Below are 21,110 nucleotides of genomic sequence, written 5' to 3'. Positions count from 1 at the left end.
ATAATAATATTTCACAATATTTTTTCATGTATTCTTGATCGAATAAATGCAGCCTTGGTTAACATAAGAAATTCCTGTAAAATAAAAAAAAATCGTTCTGATCCCAAACACAGGGATAAAAATGTTCAGTCGCTATGAAGGATTTCCGTCAGTTCATAAAGAGAGTCACATGCTTCATTCCTGAATGATTCAGTCGTTCGAATGAATCAACTGAATGAATGATTCAGTGTTAAAATCAGTTACTTTAATTTTTAAATCGGGAGAACAAGCGCTCCTGACTGAACTGATGTGTTAAAAATGAAACTAAATCCACCAGCAGGTGGCGGCAAATCACTGATTTTATCACTGAATCATTCATTCAATTGATTCGTTCGAACGGCTGAATCATTGAGGAATGTCTTTATAAACTGATGGAAATCCTTCATAGTGACGTTGCACTTTAATCCTTTTGTACTTCCACACACTCTGACCTGTGTGTCCCGCACAGATATCAACGAGTGCAGCGTGGAGCCCAACATCTGTCAGTTCGGCTTGTGTAAAAACACCCCGGGCAGCTTCCAGTGTCTCTGTCCGCCTGGCTTCGTGCTTTCAGACAACAGCCGCCGCTGCTTCGGTGAATATTAATCTTATTTGATTTATTATTCTAAGTGAACCGGTTACCTTATGCAGTAGATCTATGTGAAACAACAGATTTTTATTGCATGAATCTGTGTATTCAATCATTGTAATGTTGTCGTGCATATTTATAAATATATACATATATATTCATTTGTTATTAAATATCAATAATTTTATTTTATAAAAATTAAGAAAAATGTTTCATGGAAAACATTGTTCTTACTTGTATGAAAACATTTTGTCATTTTATTTTTGTTCATTTAAATTCAACAAACCAATTAATAATTTAATAAAATCTGTTTCATGTGATTAATAAATCACTCTAAATTCTGTTTTTATGTTTGCCATTTCTAACTTTTTTTTGTGTGTGTGAAATGGTGTTTAGTTAGTTCTACAACATTTATAAGTAATATATAAACGTTCATAATTATCCATTTGTTTAAATATTTTGCAATTGAATTAGTAATAATTGTTTTTTTAAACATATTTAGCATGATTTTTTTTTTTTTTTTTTTATTAAACTAAATTCGATTATCATTATTATTATTCGAATATTTATAAACAGAGTTACAGTTTCATACATTTAATAAACTTTTCTTGAATAAATAATTTACATTTTACGTTACATTTATTAGTTTTAATTTTGATCGGTTAATTAATAAATAATGTTTTAACAATGGAGTCATGTTATTAATAAACTCTTCTAAATTGTATATCAATTTAGCCATTCTAATTTACATAGTTTAATTAAACAAAAAATTATAATTATTTAATAAAAATCGTTTTATACAATTAATAACTCATTCCAATTTTTATTTAAAACACTAGTAATTTTTATTTATCGTTCAATTTGTCATTTAAGTGTTTCATGTTACTAGAAATTTTAATTTTGAACACTGAATTTAATAAACATTTAATAATTAAATTTTGACCATTTAATGAAATGTTTTATACAATTAAGATTTTAATATCTTAAGTATATAATATCTTTAGTATGTCAAACAAAAGTATATGTATGCATATTTATTATAGAGTGATAATCTCTCATATATTTTATATAACATGTTGTCAATGCTTTGTGCAAATGTATAAATGAAGTAATTATTCTTAAATATAAACTAGTCTAAATACCGATATTTTGCAATTGCATTAGATTATATACAGTGATTCATTAGTTGTATTAAGCATAAATTTATGTTACATAAAATACTTTTTAATTTATAATACATTTTATACAAGTTCTTTATACAATGTTGTAATTTATAACTAATATTTTATGTATGTAAAGCGGTAGAAAAACAATATAAACCTTTCACATGGACGTTCAGTGAAGTGCAGTATCTGAGTGTTTTCTCCTCACGTGTTTTTGTGGTCAGACACACGCGAGAGCTTCTGCTTCACACGCTTCGAAGCGGGCAAATGCTCCATCCCCAAACCTCTGAACACCACCAAAGCCAAGTGCTGCTGCAGTCTGCTGCCGGGCGAGGGATGGGGCGACCCCTGCGAACTGTGTCCGCGAGAGACTGAGGGTCAGTCACTCATCAATATACAGCTCCACAGACGCTATTTAAGGATCTGAACACATATTTGCACTTCTAAGATCTAATGCAGATGTTTTTTTTATTATGTATTTTATTTAAAAGATATATGGATAAAAATAAATGTTGTAAGAACAAATTAGTTGATTTAATTATATATGTATGTGTGTGTGTCCCTGGAGCACAAAAGCAGTTTTAAGTCTCTGGGGTATTTTTGTAGCAATAGTAAAAAAAAAAAAAAAAAAACATTGTATGGGTCAAAATTATTGATTTTTCTTTTATGCCAAAAATCATTAGGATATTAAGTAAAGATCATGTTCCATGAGGATATTTAGTGAATTTCCTACCGTAAATATATCAAAACTAAATTTTTTATTAGTAATATGCATTGCTAAGAATTCATTTGGACAAATTTAAAGATGATTTTCTCAATATTTTGATTTTTTTGCTCCCCCAGATTCCAGATTTTCAAATAGTTGTATCTCAGACAAATATTGTCTGATCCTAATAAACCATATATCAAGGGAAATATTATTTATTCAGCTTTCGGATGACACATAAGGCTGGTTTGTTGTCATCATAATTTCTAATTTAGTTTAACAAAACAATTAAATATTAAATTTATTTTTCATAATATATTTGAATAAAAAAATAATAACTTCATAAAAATGATTTACATAATTTAGATTATTATAGGTTTTATTAATTAAATAGTAATTTGGTCACTTTTAATTATTTATGTAAATTTTTGTCATTTTAATGCTGATCATTTCATGGAGCAAAAAAGTTAATTTAATTTTTTTATAAAATAAATCATAAATAGTAATTTTGTAAGAATAATTTTGATTATTGATTTTAACAGAAAGTTGATTTAATTAATAAATCCTAATAAATAATAAATAATAATCTTTTATTATTTCTATTTTATTTTTCATAATATATTCTAATAAAAAACTGAATCATTTAATAATGTTCTATATAATTTAGATTGTAATATTTTAGGATGTCAAACTAACTTTAATAATTTTTTAGAAATCGTACTCTTCTTGTCCCCGAGTCATTTTGTGGTGTTTTTCTCCCGCAGCTGCATTCCACACATTGTGTCCCTACGGTCACGAGGCCATCCTGAGACCAGAAGGACGAGAAGGTGAGAAAACCTGTTAAATTCTGTCAACTAAAGCACTTCACCTTCCCACAATCTCCGGTACTAACGTCTCGTGTGGCTCCACAGACATGAACGAGTGTGTGGAGAACCCGGGCATCTGCGGCAATGGCCTGTGCATCAACACGGATGGCTCATTCCGCTGCGAGTGTCCCTTCGGTTACAACCTCGACTTCACCGGTGTCAACTGCGTGGGTGAGTTCACAATAAACCCACTCCAGATCAGAGTCACTAGCCATTTCTCAATTCCCAGTTAACCTCAGTTCACTTTATTTTGGCTCTTCTTGATGATTGCGGGAAGGTTGTGGGTTCAAATCCCTCAGAAACTAAAAGTATTAAGCCAATGATAAACGAGTTTGGCAGGGGGGTTATTAACGGTCTGGTGGTTGATTAGACAGATACAGACGAGCGCTCGATCGGAAGGTTGTGGGTTCAAATCCCTCAGAAATTAAAAGTATTAAGCCGATAATAAAAGAGTTCGGCAGGAGGGTTATTAACAGTCTGATGGTTGATTGGACAGATACGGATGAGTGCTCGATCGGAAGGTTGTGGGTTCAAATCTCTCAGAAACTAAAAGTATTAAGCCAATAATAAACGAGTTTGGCAAGAGATTATTAACGGTTTGATGGTTGATTAGACAGATACGGATGAGCGCTCGATCAGATGGTTCTGGGTTCAAATCCTTCAGAAACTAAAAGTATTAAGCCAATGATAAACAAGTTTGGCAGGAGGGTTATTTACGGTCTGATGGTTGATGGGACAGATACGGATGAGTGCTCGATCGGAAGGTTGTGGGTTCAAATTCCTCAGAAACTAAAAGTATTAAGCCAATGATAAACAAGTTTGGCAGGAGGGTTATTAACTGTCTGATGTTTGATGGGACAGATACGGATGAGTGCTCGATCGGAAGGTTATGGATTCAAATCCCTCAGAAACAAAAGGTATTGAGCCAATGATAAACAAGTTTGGCAGGAGGGTTATTAACGGTCTGATGGTTGATTAGAAAGATACAGACGAGTGCTCGATCAGAAGGTTGTAGGTTCAAATCACTCAGAAACTAAAAGTATTAAGCCAATGATAAACAAGTTTGGCAGGAGGGTTATTTATGGTCTGATGGTTGATGGGACAGATACGGATGAGTGCTCGATCGGAAGGTTGTGGGTTCAAATTCCTCAGAAACTAAAAGTATTAAGCCAATGATAAACAAGTTTGGCAGGAGGGTTATTAACTGTCTGATGGTTGATGGGACAGATACGGATGAGTGCTCGATCGGAAGGTTATGGATTCAAATCCCTCAGAAACAAAAGGTATTGAGCCAATGATAAACAAGTTTGGCAGGAGGGTTATTAATGATCTGATGGTTGATTAGACAGATACGGACAAGTGCTCAATTAGAGGGTTGTGGGTTCAAATCCTTCAGAAACTAAAAGTATTAAGCCAATGATAAAAGAGTTTGGCAGGAGAGTTATTAACGGTCTGATGGTTGATTAGATAGATACAGACGAGTGCTCGGTCAGAAGGTTGTGGGTTCAAATCCCTCAGAAACAAAAAGTATTAAGCCAATGATGAACAAGTTTGGCAGGAGGGTTATTAAGGGTCTGATGGTTGATGGGACAGATACGGACGAGCGCTCTATCAGAAGGTTGTGGGTTAAAATCTCACAGAAACAAAGTATCGAGTGCTTGATTGGAAGGTTGTGGGTTCAAATCCCTCAGAAACTAAAAGTATTAAGCCAATGATAAACAAGTTCGGAAGGAGTGTTATTAACGGTGTGATGGTTAATTGGACAGATACGGACGAGTGCTCGATCGGAAACCCCTGCGGAAATGGTACGTGCTCAAACGTTCCTGGTGGCTTTGAATGTTCCTGTCAGGAGGGCTTCGAACCCGGACCCATGATGACCTGTGAAGGTACGGTCAGGATATAAGCTGCACAGTGTTCCACAATCATTTGATTGATCAATGACATTTTTACAGGCATACATATATATTTTAATCATTTAATAACATTTTTCCATTTAACTAATATACTGTACACAGTTTTACAATAAAATTCAGCAATTTAATACAAAATATTGAATCATTTTAAGATATTTTTATATAATACCAGATTATTTCATAATTATATAAGGAAAGTTTTTTAAGAAATATATTTATAAGAATTATATATATATATATATATATATATATATATATAATATTAATTTATTTATAATAATGTATTAATATATTTATAATTTATGATTAATAATGATGATTAATGATTAATAAATATTCTAAATTTGATAAAAATTCTAGAATCATTAATTTACATTTTTGAATTTACAAAAAATTACAATTTAATAAAAAATATATATATATTTTAAGATGTTTTATATAATACAAAATAATTTCATACAATGTTTTATAAATTTTATAAGGACAATAATAATATAAGAATATATATATATATATATATATATATATATATATATATATATATATATATATATATATATATATATATATATATATAATTTGTTTCTTGATTAATAAATGTTCTAAGTGTGTGTGTGTGTGTTTGTGTGTATATATATATATCAGATTAATTTACCTAAGAAGCATCATTTTTAAACTATACCTTATGAAGGTTTTTGTGAATTTTTTTTAAATATGCATTTTAATAAAGTATTGATATATTACACAATCACGCTTCTTAAGTAAATCAATTTTCCTCTAAGAATGTATAAATGTTTTTATTGGGAAAAAACTGTATAACGTAGTTCAAATGCAACATTTTACCATAAATCTGCAACATTTTACCAACAGTCTACCATAAATGATAAATATATTATTATATATTAAATCATATAATAAATTATGATGTAAAATTTAAAACTATAATGTATGTAATGTAAATTGAAAACAATCTACCTATAAAATGACAATCACACTTATATCTTATTCTTCTTAAGAAAATTATCTTTGTTTTAAGGTGATTTTTGTTTATATAGTTGACACATTTCTCTTACGTTCTCTTTATTCCGTGTGTCCAGACATCAACGAGTGTGCGGTGAACCCACTGCTCTGCGCTTTCCGCTGCGTCAACACCTTCGGTTCGTACGAGTGCATGTGTCCGACGGGATACGTGCTGCGAGACGACAACCGGATGTGTCGAGGTCAGTGCGACTGATCCACCACATCACAACACACACAGGCCATCATCGCTCAGTCTCTCTCTCTCTGCAGACCAGGACGAGTGCGCTGAAGGGCTGGACGACTGTGCCTCCAGAGGAATGGCCTGCAAAAACCAGATCGGCACCTTCATGTGCATCTGTCCTCCCGGCATGACACGCCGCCCCGACGGAGATGGATGCATGGGTGAGAAAGTGTGTGTGTGTGTGTGTGTGTGTGTGAGAGAGTCTGTCTGTCTTTGTGTGTGTGAGTGTGTGTGTGGATTTAGGATTTACACCTGGTGGATGGGAAATCAAGTGAAAAAAATAAATAAATTATAATGATAGTGGCGGAGATGAGGAATCGCACACTTTCTTCAAAAAATATGGCTTGTTTTGATTGGCGTCACACTGAATGTAGTAAATATTGTGTTTTGTCAAAGTATATTTGGTAGGGTAATTTTTATAACAAATACATTATATAAATATTTGTTTAGTGATAATTTAATATTTAGTGCAATACTATAGTACGCATTACTGGAGTAATGTGACTGTTAAATTTTAATAGGATTTTTATAACATCAATGTAAAAAAAAAAATTTTTATTTAATAATTTTTGTAATATCCATATATATATTTAGTAATTTATGTATCATTTATAAATTTGTTTACCATGCATTTTAATTACATTTAAATAACAATAATAGTATCAGAGGCGTCGTGCCCATTCGAAGTGAGGGGGCACGTGCCCCCTCAGATTTCTGAGCCAAGTGGATTTTAAATGCAGCTTCCAAACGAAAAAAAAAAAATTGCAGAATAATATTTTTTATATATTTGATACAATCACAGCGGTGTGATTAGATCGTTCAGTGCACAGCATCAGCTGCTAAATTCAAATCTGCGTTCGCTGGCTGGCGCTGAGCCAGAGACAGACGCGTTCGTACAACGCTTCATGATAACCAATCAGAAACTATTCTGTTGCGCTTATGGATGCAATGGCCAATCAGAGACGTCCAGAAGAGTCATCACTGAAACGCAGTGTTTTGTTCACTTGCTCGCTGACTGAATTATTTAGCGAATTCTCTCATCAGAAACAACAAAAAGTGCAGATGTGCGTAAGAATGTAAGTAAGATATTCGTTTCATAATGTAAAGTGCTTCAGTGATTTTAATGGGAGTTTTTGAGAGTGCCTGATCTCTGGCTAGACTGAATGAAAATGTTTTTTGATAATGTAAATGTTCTTTACTCTCTGTAAAATGAAAGTGTTAAAATAAGTATCTTACAATATTGTTATTAAAATTTACATTAAATGCAAATTCAGTCGTATTAAAAATATTTTATGGCATGATATGGCACTTAAGTAAAAAGTCAGGTTTTTATGTGTAGTTAATAGATTACACTCCATTTCCATATATTGATCAAATAGCAATCTATAAAGGTGCAAAACGCGTTTACCTACACATATTTGAGAAACGAGATATTTCCTGATATATTAAGCATGTATGGAATTGTTTTGAATAAAAAGAAAAAAAATAATAATAAAAATAAGCCTATATCAGTTATACAGTGCTTTCGTAGAATGACTTATACCCCCGAATCCCCCCCCCCCATAAAAAATGTGCCCCCTAAAAAATCATGAATGCATGACGCCCCTGAATAGTATTAATAATAATAACTTACATGCAATTACATGCCAAATTAAAAAATAATAATTGCATATAATAGAATTGAAATTTGACAGTAACTTAGTCTCTTTTCTATCGTATGTGCTGATGGCGCTCTGTCTCGTGTGTGACTCTGGCAGACCTGAACGAGTGCCGCAGCAAGCCGGGAATCTGCAAGAACGGCCGCTGCATCAACACGGTGGGAAGCTACCGCTGCGAATGTAACGATGGTTTCGAGCCCAGCTCAACGGGCACCGAGTGCATTGGTAAGAGCCAGAACACGTTTGCACAAATCACATTAAACTGCATTAGATTGAGATTGCTCTTTCTGTCTAACTGGCCTGTTGTGGTTGTCAGATAACAGGAAGGGCTTCTGTTTCACGGAGGTCCTGCAGACGATGTGCCAGCAGTCGTCCACCAACCGAAACACCGTCACGAAGTCGGAGTGCTGCTGTAACGGTGCCCGCGGCTGGGGCTCGATGTGTGAACTCTGTCCTCTGCCTGGAACCATCCAGTACAAGAAGATGTGTCCCCTCGGACCCGGATACACCACTGACGGCCGAGGTTACTTCTGAATGCCTTTACAGAGATTTCATTGAGCGACAGTTGAAAAAATAAAAACAGATGACCAGTCTTTTAGACCAATGCAATGATGTGCATACTAAGTGGATATTTCATATACATTTAAATATTGATTTAAAATTACTTTGGATTATTTATTTAACACACTTATAAATGCATTTGTTAAATATCAATTTAAAAAATGTTACTTTCCATGTTTGTTTATAATTATAAATATTTGCATTAATAATATTTTTGAATAAATGTATTATAGTAAATCATTTATCATAATAATATTTTTTGACACATTATACATTATCAAATATATTTTGAAATGGAATATATATATTTATAATCATGTTTTTATTCATATTTATGGATATTTATTTATGTATTTAAATATTATTTCATGGTTTTATATAAATACAGAAAATATAATTTTTTATATTCATGCATTTTTTAAATAATTTTATTTTGAATTTTTTTTATCATAATATTAATCATCTTGGACCAATTATACAAATTAGAAATATTAGATATATAATATGAATATTCATATTTTACTAATACAGTACTAATATATATATACTGTACACACACACACACACGCTAATTTATCCATAATAATAATAATAATAATACAATATTAATGAGTACTGTTTTTAAACAACAAATGCTACAGATGTTTAGTTAAGTACTGAAATTCAGGCATTTCTTTTAGATTTAGGAGAGCATATATGGATACCATATCTACTGTATTTTTTGCAGACATTAATGAGTGTGAGGTGATGCCTAACCTGTGTAAGAACGGCCAGTGCATCAACAGCGTCGGCTCCTTCCGCTGCCATTGCAACGTGGGTTACACCAATGACTTTACTGGCACTTCCTGTGTTGGTACGTTCTCCTCGCTCACCGTACTTAACACAATAAAGTGTGATACTGTTCTAAAAGACTATGTTTGAAGCAATGCTTGATGCTTTTTAATTAGATATGGACGAGTGCTCTCAGTCGCCCAAACCATGCAACTTCCTGTGCAAAAACACTGAAGGCAGTTACCTGTGCTCGTGTCCCAGAGGATACATCCTACAGCCAGATGGAAAGACCTGCAAAGGTAAGTTCACAATTAAAGGCAGGGTAGGTAAAAAAATGTATAAAAAACTTTTTTTCAAAATTTGTTTAAACTTTATTTATATATCAATACATAATTAAAATGTAAGTACTCTGAAAAAGAAAGTATAAAAATCGAGTGTCTGTAGACCTCTCACGACTGTTTTAAAGACGTCTCTACTACGGCTCGCTAAGTAATGTTATGTTAGCTATATTACGCAGCTACGTGTGCTAATGACACATGCTTCATGAAAAAAATATGTATGATCAAAATACAAAAAGAAAGATTTACCTGTCCAGCAGGAATAAAGCCATCAAGGAGTCACTTTTCAGCCCCTTGAGTTCCCTCAGTTCTCGCCATCGCTGGAAAGCCACGCCGATATTAACTCGCGCTTTATTTCTTTGTTTATCCAAAGACTTTTTGTTCATTGCCTTTTCTTGGACTGTTACTGTCTTCCTTTTTTTGCCTGGTTTGCCTTCACTAACTGCATAGGCTGGTACTGTGAATTTTGCTTGCTGTTTCTCTGCCATTGTTTTTGTATTCCTAGGATCCGTGCCTGTTGAATTCCTCAAATCAAACGTGCACGCGCAAGTGGGCAGGTCATGTGTGGCAAAAGGGTGGTTGCCATGGTTGCGAGAGAGTGACAGTCGCCTAAGCCAATCCTATGTTTCGTCCCGAAATGGAAATAATGAGCTGTGTTTAATACAGATTAAACGGTCTAGAGTCACTCGATTTTTATACTCTTTTTATCAGAGTACTTACATTTTAATTATGCATTGATATATATAAAAAGTTTAAACAAATTTGGAAGAAAGTTGTTTATACATTTATTACCTACCCTGCCTTTAAGGGTTACAAATTTTCCATGTTGGGATAAGATCTGCTTATAAATCTGTTCGTAGTCATAATCCGTGCCAATGATCAACCCAATGTCTGCTAATTAAAAACAAATAAAAATGCTATTTTCATCCCAGACTTGGACGAGTGCTCAACCAAGCAACACAACTGTCAGTTCCTGTGTGTCAACACGATCGGTGGCTTCACCTGTAAATGCCCCTCAGGCTTCACGCAGCACCAGATGGCATGCATAGGTGAGTGATATCAACTCAAGCCTTCTAAATAATTGAACGGGTCATTCTGGAGATAAAACTGCCTTTATGCTTCATCTCTTAGACAACAACGAATGCAGCAATCAGCCAAATGTTTGTGGCTCCCGCGCCTCTTGCCTCAACACCCCAGGCAGCTTCAACTGCGACTGTCAGAAGGGCTTCTCTCTGGACACCACGGGAATCAACTGCGACGGTAGGCCTCCCATTTTGGGCACATGTGAAATTATTTTGCATTAAACAGCAATTGACCTATCATGAGCTCCAAGGTTGTTGATCGCTGGTATATGCTTTTGTTGAATCCATCTATTCACACTAGTTCATAATTGTGTTTAACAGCACAATTCGTGTTGGGAAAACTACTATCCATGATGTGTGGTTTGTTATCTGGTTGAGATACGACTATTTGGAAATCTGGAATCTGAGGGTGCAAAAAAATCTAAATATTGAGAAAATCGCCTTTAAAGTTGTCCAAAATGAAGTTCTTAGTAATTTATATTACTAATCAAAAATTAGTTTTGATATATTTACGGTAGTAAATTAACAAAATATCCTCATGAAACAAAATCTTTACTTTAATATACTAATGATTTTTGGTGTTCCTAGTGTATTTTTGGCTATTGCTACAAATATACCCCAGAGACTTTCCCCTTCTTCTTTCTTCTTCTTTACTTTACTACTATTTCTGTGTTCCACTCCATCTCGTGCACAGCTTTTAAAGCATGTTCGACACATCACAGTGCCACCTTTGCTCTGTTGTTTGTGTGGACACAAAAATTGGGCTGCACCCTCCAATGATGAGCATTGTATCATAGGACAAGTCCGGGAATTATTGGCCGAATTATTCTTTTATGCTTCATGGAATTGTTTGGTTTGGTTGATGGCTTATAACACTTTAACGAAGCATTTTTCAAAATCCCAATTGGAAAAATTAATGTAAAAAATACTTCCGGATCCAACATTGCTGAAAAGGTGGGTGGGCACCCTACGCCACCATGTATTAGAAACAGACGCTACCCTGGTTTTGTTTTCTTTCTTTCTTTCTTACAGACGTCGATGAATGTGGTGGAAACCACCGGTGCCAGCACGGCTGCCAGAACATGCTGGGAGGATATCGCTGTGGATGCCCGCAGGGTTACGTTCAGCACTACCAGTGGAACCAGTGTGTGGGTAAGTATTTCTACGACGATAAAGTGTGATTTTTTTTTTTGTTTGTTGTTGTGCCGTTCTAATTTCTCCATCTTCCTTCCCCCTAGACGAGAACGAATGCTCCGGAAATCAAGCCTGTGGATCTGCGTCTTGCTATAATACTCTGGGCAGCTATAAATGCGTGTGCCCGTCAGGTTTCGATTTTGAGCCCTCTGCTGGTGGCTGCCAGGATGTTAATGAATGTGGCTTGAACAATAACCCCTGCAGCTATGGCTGCTCAAACACTGATGGTGGATACTTGTGCGGATGTCCTGGAGGCTTCTACCGAGCAGGACAAGGGTGTGTATTTAAGACCCCAATAAACTTAAAGCAAAAATGAAGCACTTTCTTCAAAAGTTATCCACTTGGATGTATTCTTCACTAGCTAGTTGAAGAGCTAAAGTCTAAGAAGGATTGGTGACGCAAATAGTATGAACATACTGTATATAGCAGGGAGGCCAACCCTAATCTTGGAAAGCCACTGACCTGCAGAGTTTAGCTCCATCCCTAATTAAATGCACCTAAAACAATCTAACCAAAGTCTTTAGGAATACTTAAATCAAAGTTTTTTTTTATTTGGATTGGAGCTAGGTTCTATCAGACAGTGGCCTGAAGTTGGCAATCTATAAAGCCAAAGTACATACAAGCCAAGCAAAGTCACTGGCAAGATTTTCTCTTAGATATCAGAGCATAACCATGGGATTTACTTCCAATCAGAGTGGATTAGCTTGTAGCTGACTTTCTAAAGTGTTCAAAAGGGTTCAGGTATTTCCTTAGTGATTCGAAGGAGATGGCTTTATACTTTTGCCATGCAGTGCAGAATTATATACTTGCCTGAAACTTCAAGGCCCTGTCCAAGATTTTACTCATATCCCTCGTTCATGTTCAGGTTTTAGTGACACACTCCTACATAGATTGTCAAGCAGTCTACCGTGGAGGCCCACCATCATGGGCTTAACAATGGTACAAGAACCCTTCTGAATCCTAACATGGGATATTCTACAGTCTTGTGGACTCCATGGACCTTAAAGGCCACTGTCCTTCAGAGTTTATGTCCAACCCCAAGTATTGTGAACCAAGGTTATAAAGGTATTCAGGATAACAAAAACTTGTTGATAAAAAAAACAAGTTGGCGCTATGCTCAGCAGGGGTCTCCAACCTTGCTCCTGGAGAGCCACCATCCTGCAGAGTTCAGCCACATCCCTAATCAACCACACCTGAACCAGCTAATCAAGGTCTCCAGGGTTACTTGATAATTACAGACAGGTGTGTTGGAGCAGGGTTGGAGCTTGAAGTCTGCATGATGGTATCTCTCCAGGAGCAGGGTTGGAGATCCCTGCAGTAAAGGTTGTTGGCCCTCCAGGGTTTGGATTTGGACATTCCTGACCTAAGCTGAATAATTACACAAGTTAAAGAAACATAATGTTTCAACTTTTTCGTTTCTAGGCACTGCATCACAGGAGTGGGCTTCCAGGGTCAGTTTGGCTTGGAGGGAGTAGATGAGGAAGAGTCACTGTCACCGGAGGCCTGCTATGAATGCAAGATCAATGGTGACCTTGGGAAGAAAGGTCGCCATAGGCGTAATGCTGGCGATAATGATCTCAAGGTACATTTTGAGTACTGTCTGTCTCTATGTAGGCGTCATGTTTTTAATATGGTCACACTGCTAGCCTCACTACTGACCTCAATTCCTAACGCTATAAAGAGTATATAAGACTTAGGTCAAAATCTGTCTGAAGCTTCTTCTAATGCTTCCAACTGTTCTGTCCTGACCTTAGGAAACGGTGAGTATGGCCAGCTTGGATGTTCAGACTTCAATCCCAATGAACCTGAGTCTGGCGCAGCTGCAAAACAAGGAACCCCTACTTGAATTGCTTCCAGCCCTCGAGCCGCTTGAGCACCACGTGCGCTATGTCATAACGCACGGAAACCAAGGAGAACACTTCCGCATTCTGGAGCGTCGCGATGGGAAGAGTGTTCTGCGGCTTGGCCGAAAGCCACCAACTCCAGGTTTGTACCGCCTGGAGATCGCCAGCTTGCGTATGTTCGGTCCGCACAAACTTCAGCAAATAGAGGACCAGCACGACAGCGACTACTTGCTAGGTGAAATCGGCGATGCACTGCGCATCAAGCTGCACATCCACCTGCACTGAGACTGACCCTTGACCCTGTGTCCTTCACTGCAGGGCATTGGCTCGGAGAGACTGTGTCCATTTATCGCCATGTTTTGGGTTTGTTCTTATTTGCCGTCCTTTCATGTTTTCATGTCAGCCCCCACAGATTCCACCAGGTTGGGTGGAATATGTACATATACAATCGTAAATTAGCAGGATGCATTGGCACTAGCATTAGCGCCCAATCAGACAATCTATTTAATTTTAGTATGTCTTTTACAGTTGTAAACTGTCAAAATTATCATGAAATGACATTTCAGTCTTTAGTGCACATAAAAACGATGCATTATAGATGAAAAATATAATGACCGTTCACTCACCTTGATAACTCAACGTTTATTCCATTCAGTATTTAGAGTCATTTGTCAAGTATTTTACTGTTTTTGAAGAAGAAGAAAAAGGTCACACAAAGGACTATGACAACTGTTCAAGTTTTAACAGTCGAGGGTTCAAGCAGCTTAAGGTTCTCGAGACTGAAGCATGTCTTTTTACATAAAGATTTCTTGGACTTCCTGCTGGAGTGTTTGCTTGGGCTGCCACATTGCGTTACCTCATTTTACACACATAGACAAGAACACACACACATCTGTGTGGCAGTTGAGACCGGAGTGGTGCTAAACACTCAAAATTTGCACTGGGCCTCCTCTGCGTATTTAATCAGGGAAATTTCATTCCAAAAATGGCAACAACTGTCCAAAGGGTTTTCAAATATGCATGTGATGTTGCACAAACTTGGCATTCACATTTGAACCATTCTCTTCTCCATACTTGTGTGCTCTTGTCGGTGTATTTGACAAAGAAGTACTTCGGAAACAGAGCACATATGAATGGAGAACTGGAAGCCTGCTGGGTAAACCAACCAGAGGCCATTTTTGATGCAGCTGGAGACGTGCAGTCTCAATGGTACATAAGGATTGTTTGGCAAGCCATCCTCCAAAACACTCCAGATATGGACATGCAAACACACATTTTCAACTTTCAAGTGTGGGAACAAATCAACGATCGTTTCTTAGTTTCTCAGTAATCTCGAGCAAACAAGGTGCTAAGATTCCAACTTACGCTGTACTACAAACTGATTTCTGGATCGCAAACGCAACATTTTCAAAGGTATTTTGTGTTTTATTTTATTTTTTATTTTGTGTGTGATTGTCTTTTGTACTGTCTCAATGCTGAAAAATCTATACTATCAAATCTTGTTGAAAATTTTAATTGTATATTTTAAAGTGAAATGTAGATTTTGTTGTATTCTGGAGCATCAAGACTACCAAACCAAATATTTACTTGTAAACATTTGATAAATAGCTTTTAAGGGCTGTTGACTTTGTTTTTCCATTTAATACGGACAATTAATGATCACAGCATCCTTAATTTACTGTCACAGAGCACTATGTGACAGACGTCACTGTTTACATGAGCTTGTCCATTGATCATCATAATACTGTAGTTTATTTGCCATGACCAGCAACATTGGACTGTTTTCAAAGGCTGTAAACAAAGTAATTTTGGTGCTAGAATGACACAACCGTTTCTTGAACATCACAGTAACTGCACTGTACGACAGCCTGAGCTATATTTATGTATAACCATTTGTCTAACATTGGACCTTTGTATACTTTCATATCTCTTGTTTTTGTTGATGCCACTACATGTAAAAGAGCGAATGTGCGTGACTGTACTGTATGTCAAAAATCAGCAGCAAACTTGAAATAGTCATCAAGCTATTGTTGAGTTAAGAACTTCAGACCAAAGAAAGTGGACCGGGGTGCTCAGGATGATGTCAATTCCCCTAAATCTTTGGGGGGCATTGATCACGGCGCATGTATGAATTTTTTTGAGCCATAGAGATCCATGACGGAGAAACCTGAGCACCCAGTACATGACTAATGAGTAATTCCAAATGCATTTTTTTTTACCATTTTCGATCAATCTGTCAGATCCAAGTGATCCGCACAATGTTTGTGAACATCTCTATGAAACAACGAATGGCAATAAAACAACATTGGTTATATTTTTAAACCTTTGTTTTTCTGTACTCAGTGTGCGAAGGCCATTTTTAGCCACGTTAAAGAGATTTAGCGACTGTATCCAAGTGGAAATTGCTTATTGATCTCAGAAGGTTGGCACTTCAGTACACTTCGTCCTGAAGATATTGGAAGCTTTAAGTGAATAAGCCCAGTTTTATTTCAAACAAAAGGGAATTAGGAAAATATCCAATCTACTTACAAAACTCACAAAGCAATGCAAGCTCCTCTGTTTCTTGGCACATCAACACTTTTTGCACATGGGTCCAAATGAGAGGTACAAATTTGAAATGACACATTAGCAAAAAGGGAACTCCAAATCGGAGCCGGGATATAAAAATAAAGCTTTCCGTTGTTTCTAAACCTCTCTTAGATCACAACAGTTTCAGAGAGCTCAGCAAACAGACAACCAATGACATGAACACTTTTGAGATATGAGAACATATGGCTTATACACACACACACACATAGTCAAAGGACAGGAAAGAGTCAAACAGCAATAATACAAGGACTGACACTCAGTTCTGAAGTCTTAAAGGGATGTTTGCTCCAAATCCAGAATATCGTCAGAAATATATAAAGCACAATTTAGAATAAGTCTGTCAAAGGCAGCAGGTATGTCAGACATCCTAGGACTTTCCAACAATGCTGAAGTTTGTATGCTGTAGATGTATTTTGCAGAAAATTACCATGCTTTATAGACAAAAATTTTAATGAATAAGCCATAATCAGGGTAGGCAGCTTATTTAATTTTACGCAAATGAAAACAAGGCTGCGTTAGTGTTAATAACTAAGCAGAACAACGTCTAAATTTGCTTTTAAATTTTCTTATGTAATTTGTCTAATTAAATGCAACAATTAACGTAAAGCAACAATTTAACGACAGTTCAGTAATTTTTAGAGTGCACATTTTGTGAAAAACATTTACTGCATTCAGTGCAACAAACAAAGGGACAGTTTAGGGACAGTCTAGTGATTTTTATGGTGTCAACTGTTCGTAAAACCATTTATTGAATTCAACGCAACAATTAACAAAACGACAATTTAGCGTCAGTTTGTGATTTTTTTTATGTGTAAATAATTTGTTAAAACAATTTGTTGCATTCAATGCAACAATTAAGTGATAATTTAGCAACAGTTTAGTGCTTTTTAACGAGTAAACTTTAAACCATTTGTTTGAATTCAACAGAACAATTAACGTAGCAACAGTTTAAAGGTTGAGGAGATTACCCCCTTCTATGTAAAGCACTTTAAGTGCCCAGAAAAGCGCTATATAAAATGTAAGGAATTATTATTAAAGATTTTTTTGGTGATTTTTATGGTGTAAATTTTTTGTGAAAACCATTTGTCGCATAAAAGTGCAACAATTAGTATTAATCGATAATTTAGTGACAGCTAAGGGATTTTTATGGCGTACTTTTATTGTTAAAACCATTTGTTGTATTCAATGCACCAATTAATGTAAAGCAACAATTTAACGACAGTTTAATGGATTTTAAGTTGTTAAAACCATCTGTTGCATTCTTTGCAACAATTAAAGTAAACTGACAATTTAGCAAAAGTTTTGTGATTTTTTTAAAGATACACAATGTTTGTTGAATACAAAAAAAAAAAAGATTTTAATTGCAACAATTAACTTAAAGCAACAATTTAATGTCAGGTTAGTGTATTTCACGGTTTAACTTTTCATGCGTCAATTCAGCAACAGTTTAGAAAAAAGTATGAAATGTTTGTTTAGATCATTCGTTGCATTCAATGCAACAATGCACATGAAGTAACAATTTAGTGATTTTTATGGTGTAAATTGTTAAAACAATTAACAGAAGATTTTGTGGCAGTTTATCGATCTTTACAGTGTAAATTGTTCATTAAACCCAATTGATGATTTACATACAAATTTAAGGTCCAATATGTTTCAAGTTCTAAGTCAAGTCATCGTCTAGTTTTGTTAACGCAAATTAACACATTTAGCGATTTTTCCCACTGCAAAGTTTATGTACAGCCATATTTCCAATATTTAATTAGTTGAACATCAATTTATAGCGGTGATCGACTTCCATTACAGCCTCATTTTCAGCTGCGTTAAATTAAATGTCAAGTTTCATTATGAACTTTTCATTTCTGAAAAGTTTCATTATGTCTTTTACAATTAAGATATATATATATATATATATATATATATATACATATATATATACAGTAATGATGAAGTATGTACAGTAGCCATAAGGTAACACTTCACAGTGAGCATCGTGTATTCATTGTTGACCGTCCTGAGGATGTAGCTACAGCAGAAGAATCGGACGACCCTGTTAATTCAGACAGTAGCGTTCTTTGTGTTTACACCCAAAGCACATTTCAAGGTATACATGGCACATGCGTTCCCTGGGAATCGAACCCATGACAGTGTTAGCGAAATTAGCTACAGGGTTGGAGTCGGGCCACAGGCTGGGCTAAGGTAGTTGGCATCTTTCGGTCATGTGACTACACCAGGGCATAGTCAAACTGGCCCCGCTCGAAGCCGTCCTTATGATCGGTCCACACCGAAGCGGGCATTTGGCTGTAGGGGTCCAGCAAGATCCGGAAGCAACGCACCAACAGGAAAATCAAAAACAGCATCAGGAGACCCACGAACACGAAGGCCGTCCTTTGCTCGCCGCCAAGAGGTGGGCTGCTGGGGACCCCGGCGAACGACGGCCCCGGCGAGAGCAGCTCATAGTCCAACGTGGACACATCGCTCATCCTCCAGGGAGGGCCACGACAGAACTTGCAAGCTGTCGTAAGGATGGGTTGGATGGAGAGATTGGCCAGATTGGTGTGGCGACTTCGCTGTGGACAAACGAGGCCAAAGTCAACACTTTTGACTGCTTGATGGACACGCAAAGTGACACAAGTGGAGCAATCCGGGGTCAAGATGACCTTTTTATTCCAGACCTGTCAAATCGGATCTGACCCGCGAGTGGTACGGTGCAAGCCGATGGGACATGACACAGCGGGCTGCCACAACGGATAAAAACACCAAGGACTCGAGTCACACGCTTGTTTCTTTTGTCCGCAGGGTTGAGGCTAATTGGCTCCAGATGGGACACGGTTTGCAGGTGTTGTCCCCACGTTGGGCGCCAGTTTACGGATCGCCCCACAGCAAGTATCCCTTTTCTGGTTGATGCTGAAAAAGTCAGACAGCAAAGATCGGATGGCTAATCTAATCAGTTCAATATGCGAATCTGGGAAAGCCGTTCGCTCAAGAGAGTTTGATTAGTGGGCTCCAGTAGGTGTGTGAGTCAGAGATGACTTGCTTGTGTTTTCTCACACAGAACTGATTGTAAGGTTGGTACTATTGATCGAGTGGGGCTAATGTCTGGTAAAGTGTGGATTTCAGAGTCACAGAGACTGTACTGTAGTGTGTTCGGCCTCTGGTCTGATGTACTTCACCCTGTAAACACACAAGATACACATATTCAGCATTTAGTCGGTTTAGTGGCATGACCATTAACTGTTCCTACCTAAAAACCTCACAATTGAGAGATATTACAGTATATTATTTTCATAAATGGGTTACTTTATTGAACTGTCTACTGAATGTTAACACAAAATATGTAATATGTATATATAATTTTGTATTAATGTATTTTTGCAGAGTATTTACAATCGTTTAAGCATTTCTATTTATATATAAATAAATGACTGAAAGAAGTACTTTGAAAAAAACGTACACGCTTTTCTCAATATTTTAAAAAATGTTCTATAAAATCATAAATTTTTCACTTTTTCACATATAATTAAACACTATTAATATTTTATAAAACAATTTTAATTTATATTTAATTTTATAAATGTAAATGTATTTAATCTGAACATTTCTGTAAAAAAATGTATTATTACATAAATACACATTGTGTGTGTGTGTGTGTATATATATATATACATATATATATTATTTATCAATTGTATCAATTGTTATTTTAATTTATTATTAAATCATTTGGGTGAACATAATGAACATGAAATGCATATCAATGACTGAAATAAATACTTTGAAATAAATTAAAAATAAACCTGCTTTTTTTGAATATTTTTGAGACAAATATTTTTTTTTAAAATATCACAAAATATTAAAGCATACACTGCAGTAATTATTCATTTTTTTAAATGTCAATATAAATCTAAAACAATTGTTAAATATATATAAAATGTAGCAATAAAAATGTATATAAATTATGAATAACAAAAAAAAAAACATGATATAAAATTTCCTTCTTCTTCGTGAAGAAACCAAACCACCACAGGGCAGAAGAAATATGGATCATATATGTCAGTTTTTTCATTAGATGTTGATCATGTTTAATGATACTTATAAAGTCATGTATCAAATACCAGAGAGTCAATGAATGTTTCGACTAATCCAAGCAAAACTGCCATAATTACCCTGACATTCACCGTAATGGTGAAGCTGATTACTAACCAGCAATAGCAGCTGTTCTAAATGTTGTCTTTATCCATCAGCGGGGCGTTTTAACGAATCATTAGCTGACTGCTGGAGGAGAGCACACACTACGAGTCTCATTCTCTCGAGTGTCACTAGTCTGGGATCACAGGATGCTAAATGTCAGCAGACGATTATCTTAAACTTGTGAACAGCGATTAAAGCATCAGACAGAGACGAGGGGAAAGATGGATGACGGGCCCAAGCATCATGATGGATGACGGGACAATATCTATCACAAACTATCACACTCTTCCTCACACGGACTGTGTCTCTGCGTATCTTCCCTGAGACGCCGCTTTACAAGAGCCCACATCACAGACAAACTACTCTTAG

The 21,110-nt window shown here is 35.9% G+C and overlaps 2 protein-coding genes across 2 annotated transcripts in view; one reads left to right on the top strand and one right to left on the bottom strand.

Annotated features, from left to right (window-relative positions):
• LOC132131868 (fibrillin-2-like) overlaps positions 1-14,643 on the top strand; it is an 85,777-nt gene extending 71,134 nt beyond the window's left edge. Inside the window, exons 50-66 of the mRNA XM_059543998.1 lie at positions 488-613; positions 1,995-2,147; positions 3,241-3,303; positions 3,388-3,513; positions 5,109-5,228; positions 6,353-6,475; positions 6,546-6,677; positions 8,274-8,399; positions 8,491-8,697; positions 9,463-9,588; positions 9,683-9,805; positions 10,777-10,893; positions 10,976-11,104; positions 11,959-12,078; positions 12,165-12,396; positions 13,543-13,702; positions 13,875-14,643. Of these exons, the coding sequence (XP_059399981.1) occupies positions 488-613; positions 1,995-2,147; positions 3,241-3,303; positions 3,388-3,513; positions 5,109-5,228; positions 6,353-6,475; positions 6,546-6,677; positions 8,274-8,399; positions 8,491-8,697; positions 9,463-9,588; positions 9,683-9,805; positions 10,777-10,893; positions 10,976-11,104; positions 11,959-12,078; positions 12,165-12,396; positions 13,543-13,702; positions 13,875-14,249 (2,558 nt within the window). The 3' untranslated portion in view covers positions 14,250-14,643. The remainder of the gene's footprint in view (positions 1-487; positions 614-1,994; positions 2,148-3,240; positions 3,304-3,387; positions 3,514-5,108; positions 5,229-6,352; positions 6,476-6,545; positions 6,678-8,273; positions 8,400-8,490; positions 8,698-9,462; positions 9,589-9,682; positions 9,806-10,776; positions 10,894-10,975; positions 11,105-11,958; positions 12,079-12,164; positions 12,397-13,542; positions 13,703-13,874) is intronic.
• A 3,906-nt stretch (positions 14,644-18,549) lies between these two features.
• Positions 18,550-19,277, bottom strand: LOC132131339 (cortexin-1-like). Its single transcript, XM_059543358.1, has 2 exons — positions 19,263-19,277; positions 18,550-19,225 (listed from the first exon to the last, which is right to left on the bottom strand). The coding sequence occupies exons 1-2, from the start codon at positions 19,275-19,277 to the stop codon at positions 18,776-18,778; spliced, it is 465 nt and encodes a 154-aa protein (XP_059399341.1). The 3' UTR covers positions 18,550-18,775.
• Positions 19,278-21,110: the final 1,833 nt, after the last annotated feature.

The sequence above is a fragment of the Carassius carassius genome, chromosome 48 (assembly GCF_963082965.1).
Source record: "Carassius carassius chromosome 48, fCarCar2.1, whole genome shotgun sequence".
In the NCBI taxonomy this organism is placed as follows: domain Eukaryota; kingdom Metazoa; phylum Chordata; class Actinopteri; order Cypriniformes; family Cyprinidae; genus Carassius; species Carassius carassius.
Note: the sequence above shows the minus strand (reverse complement) of the source record. Positions and strands in the feature narration are given on the sequence as shown.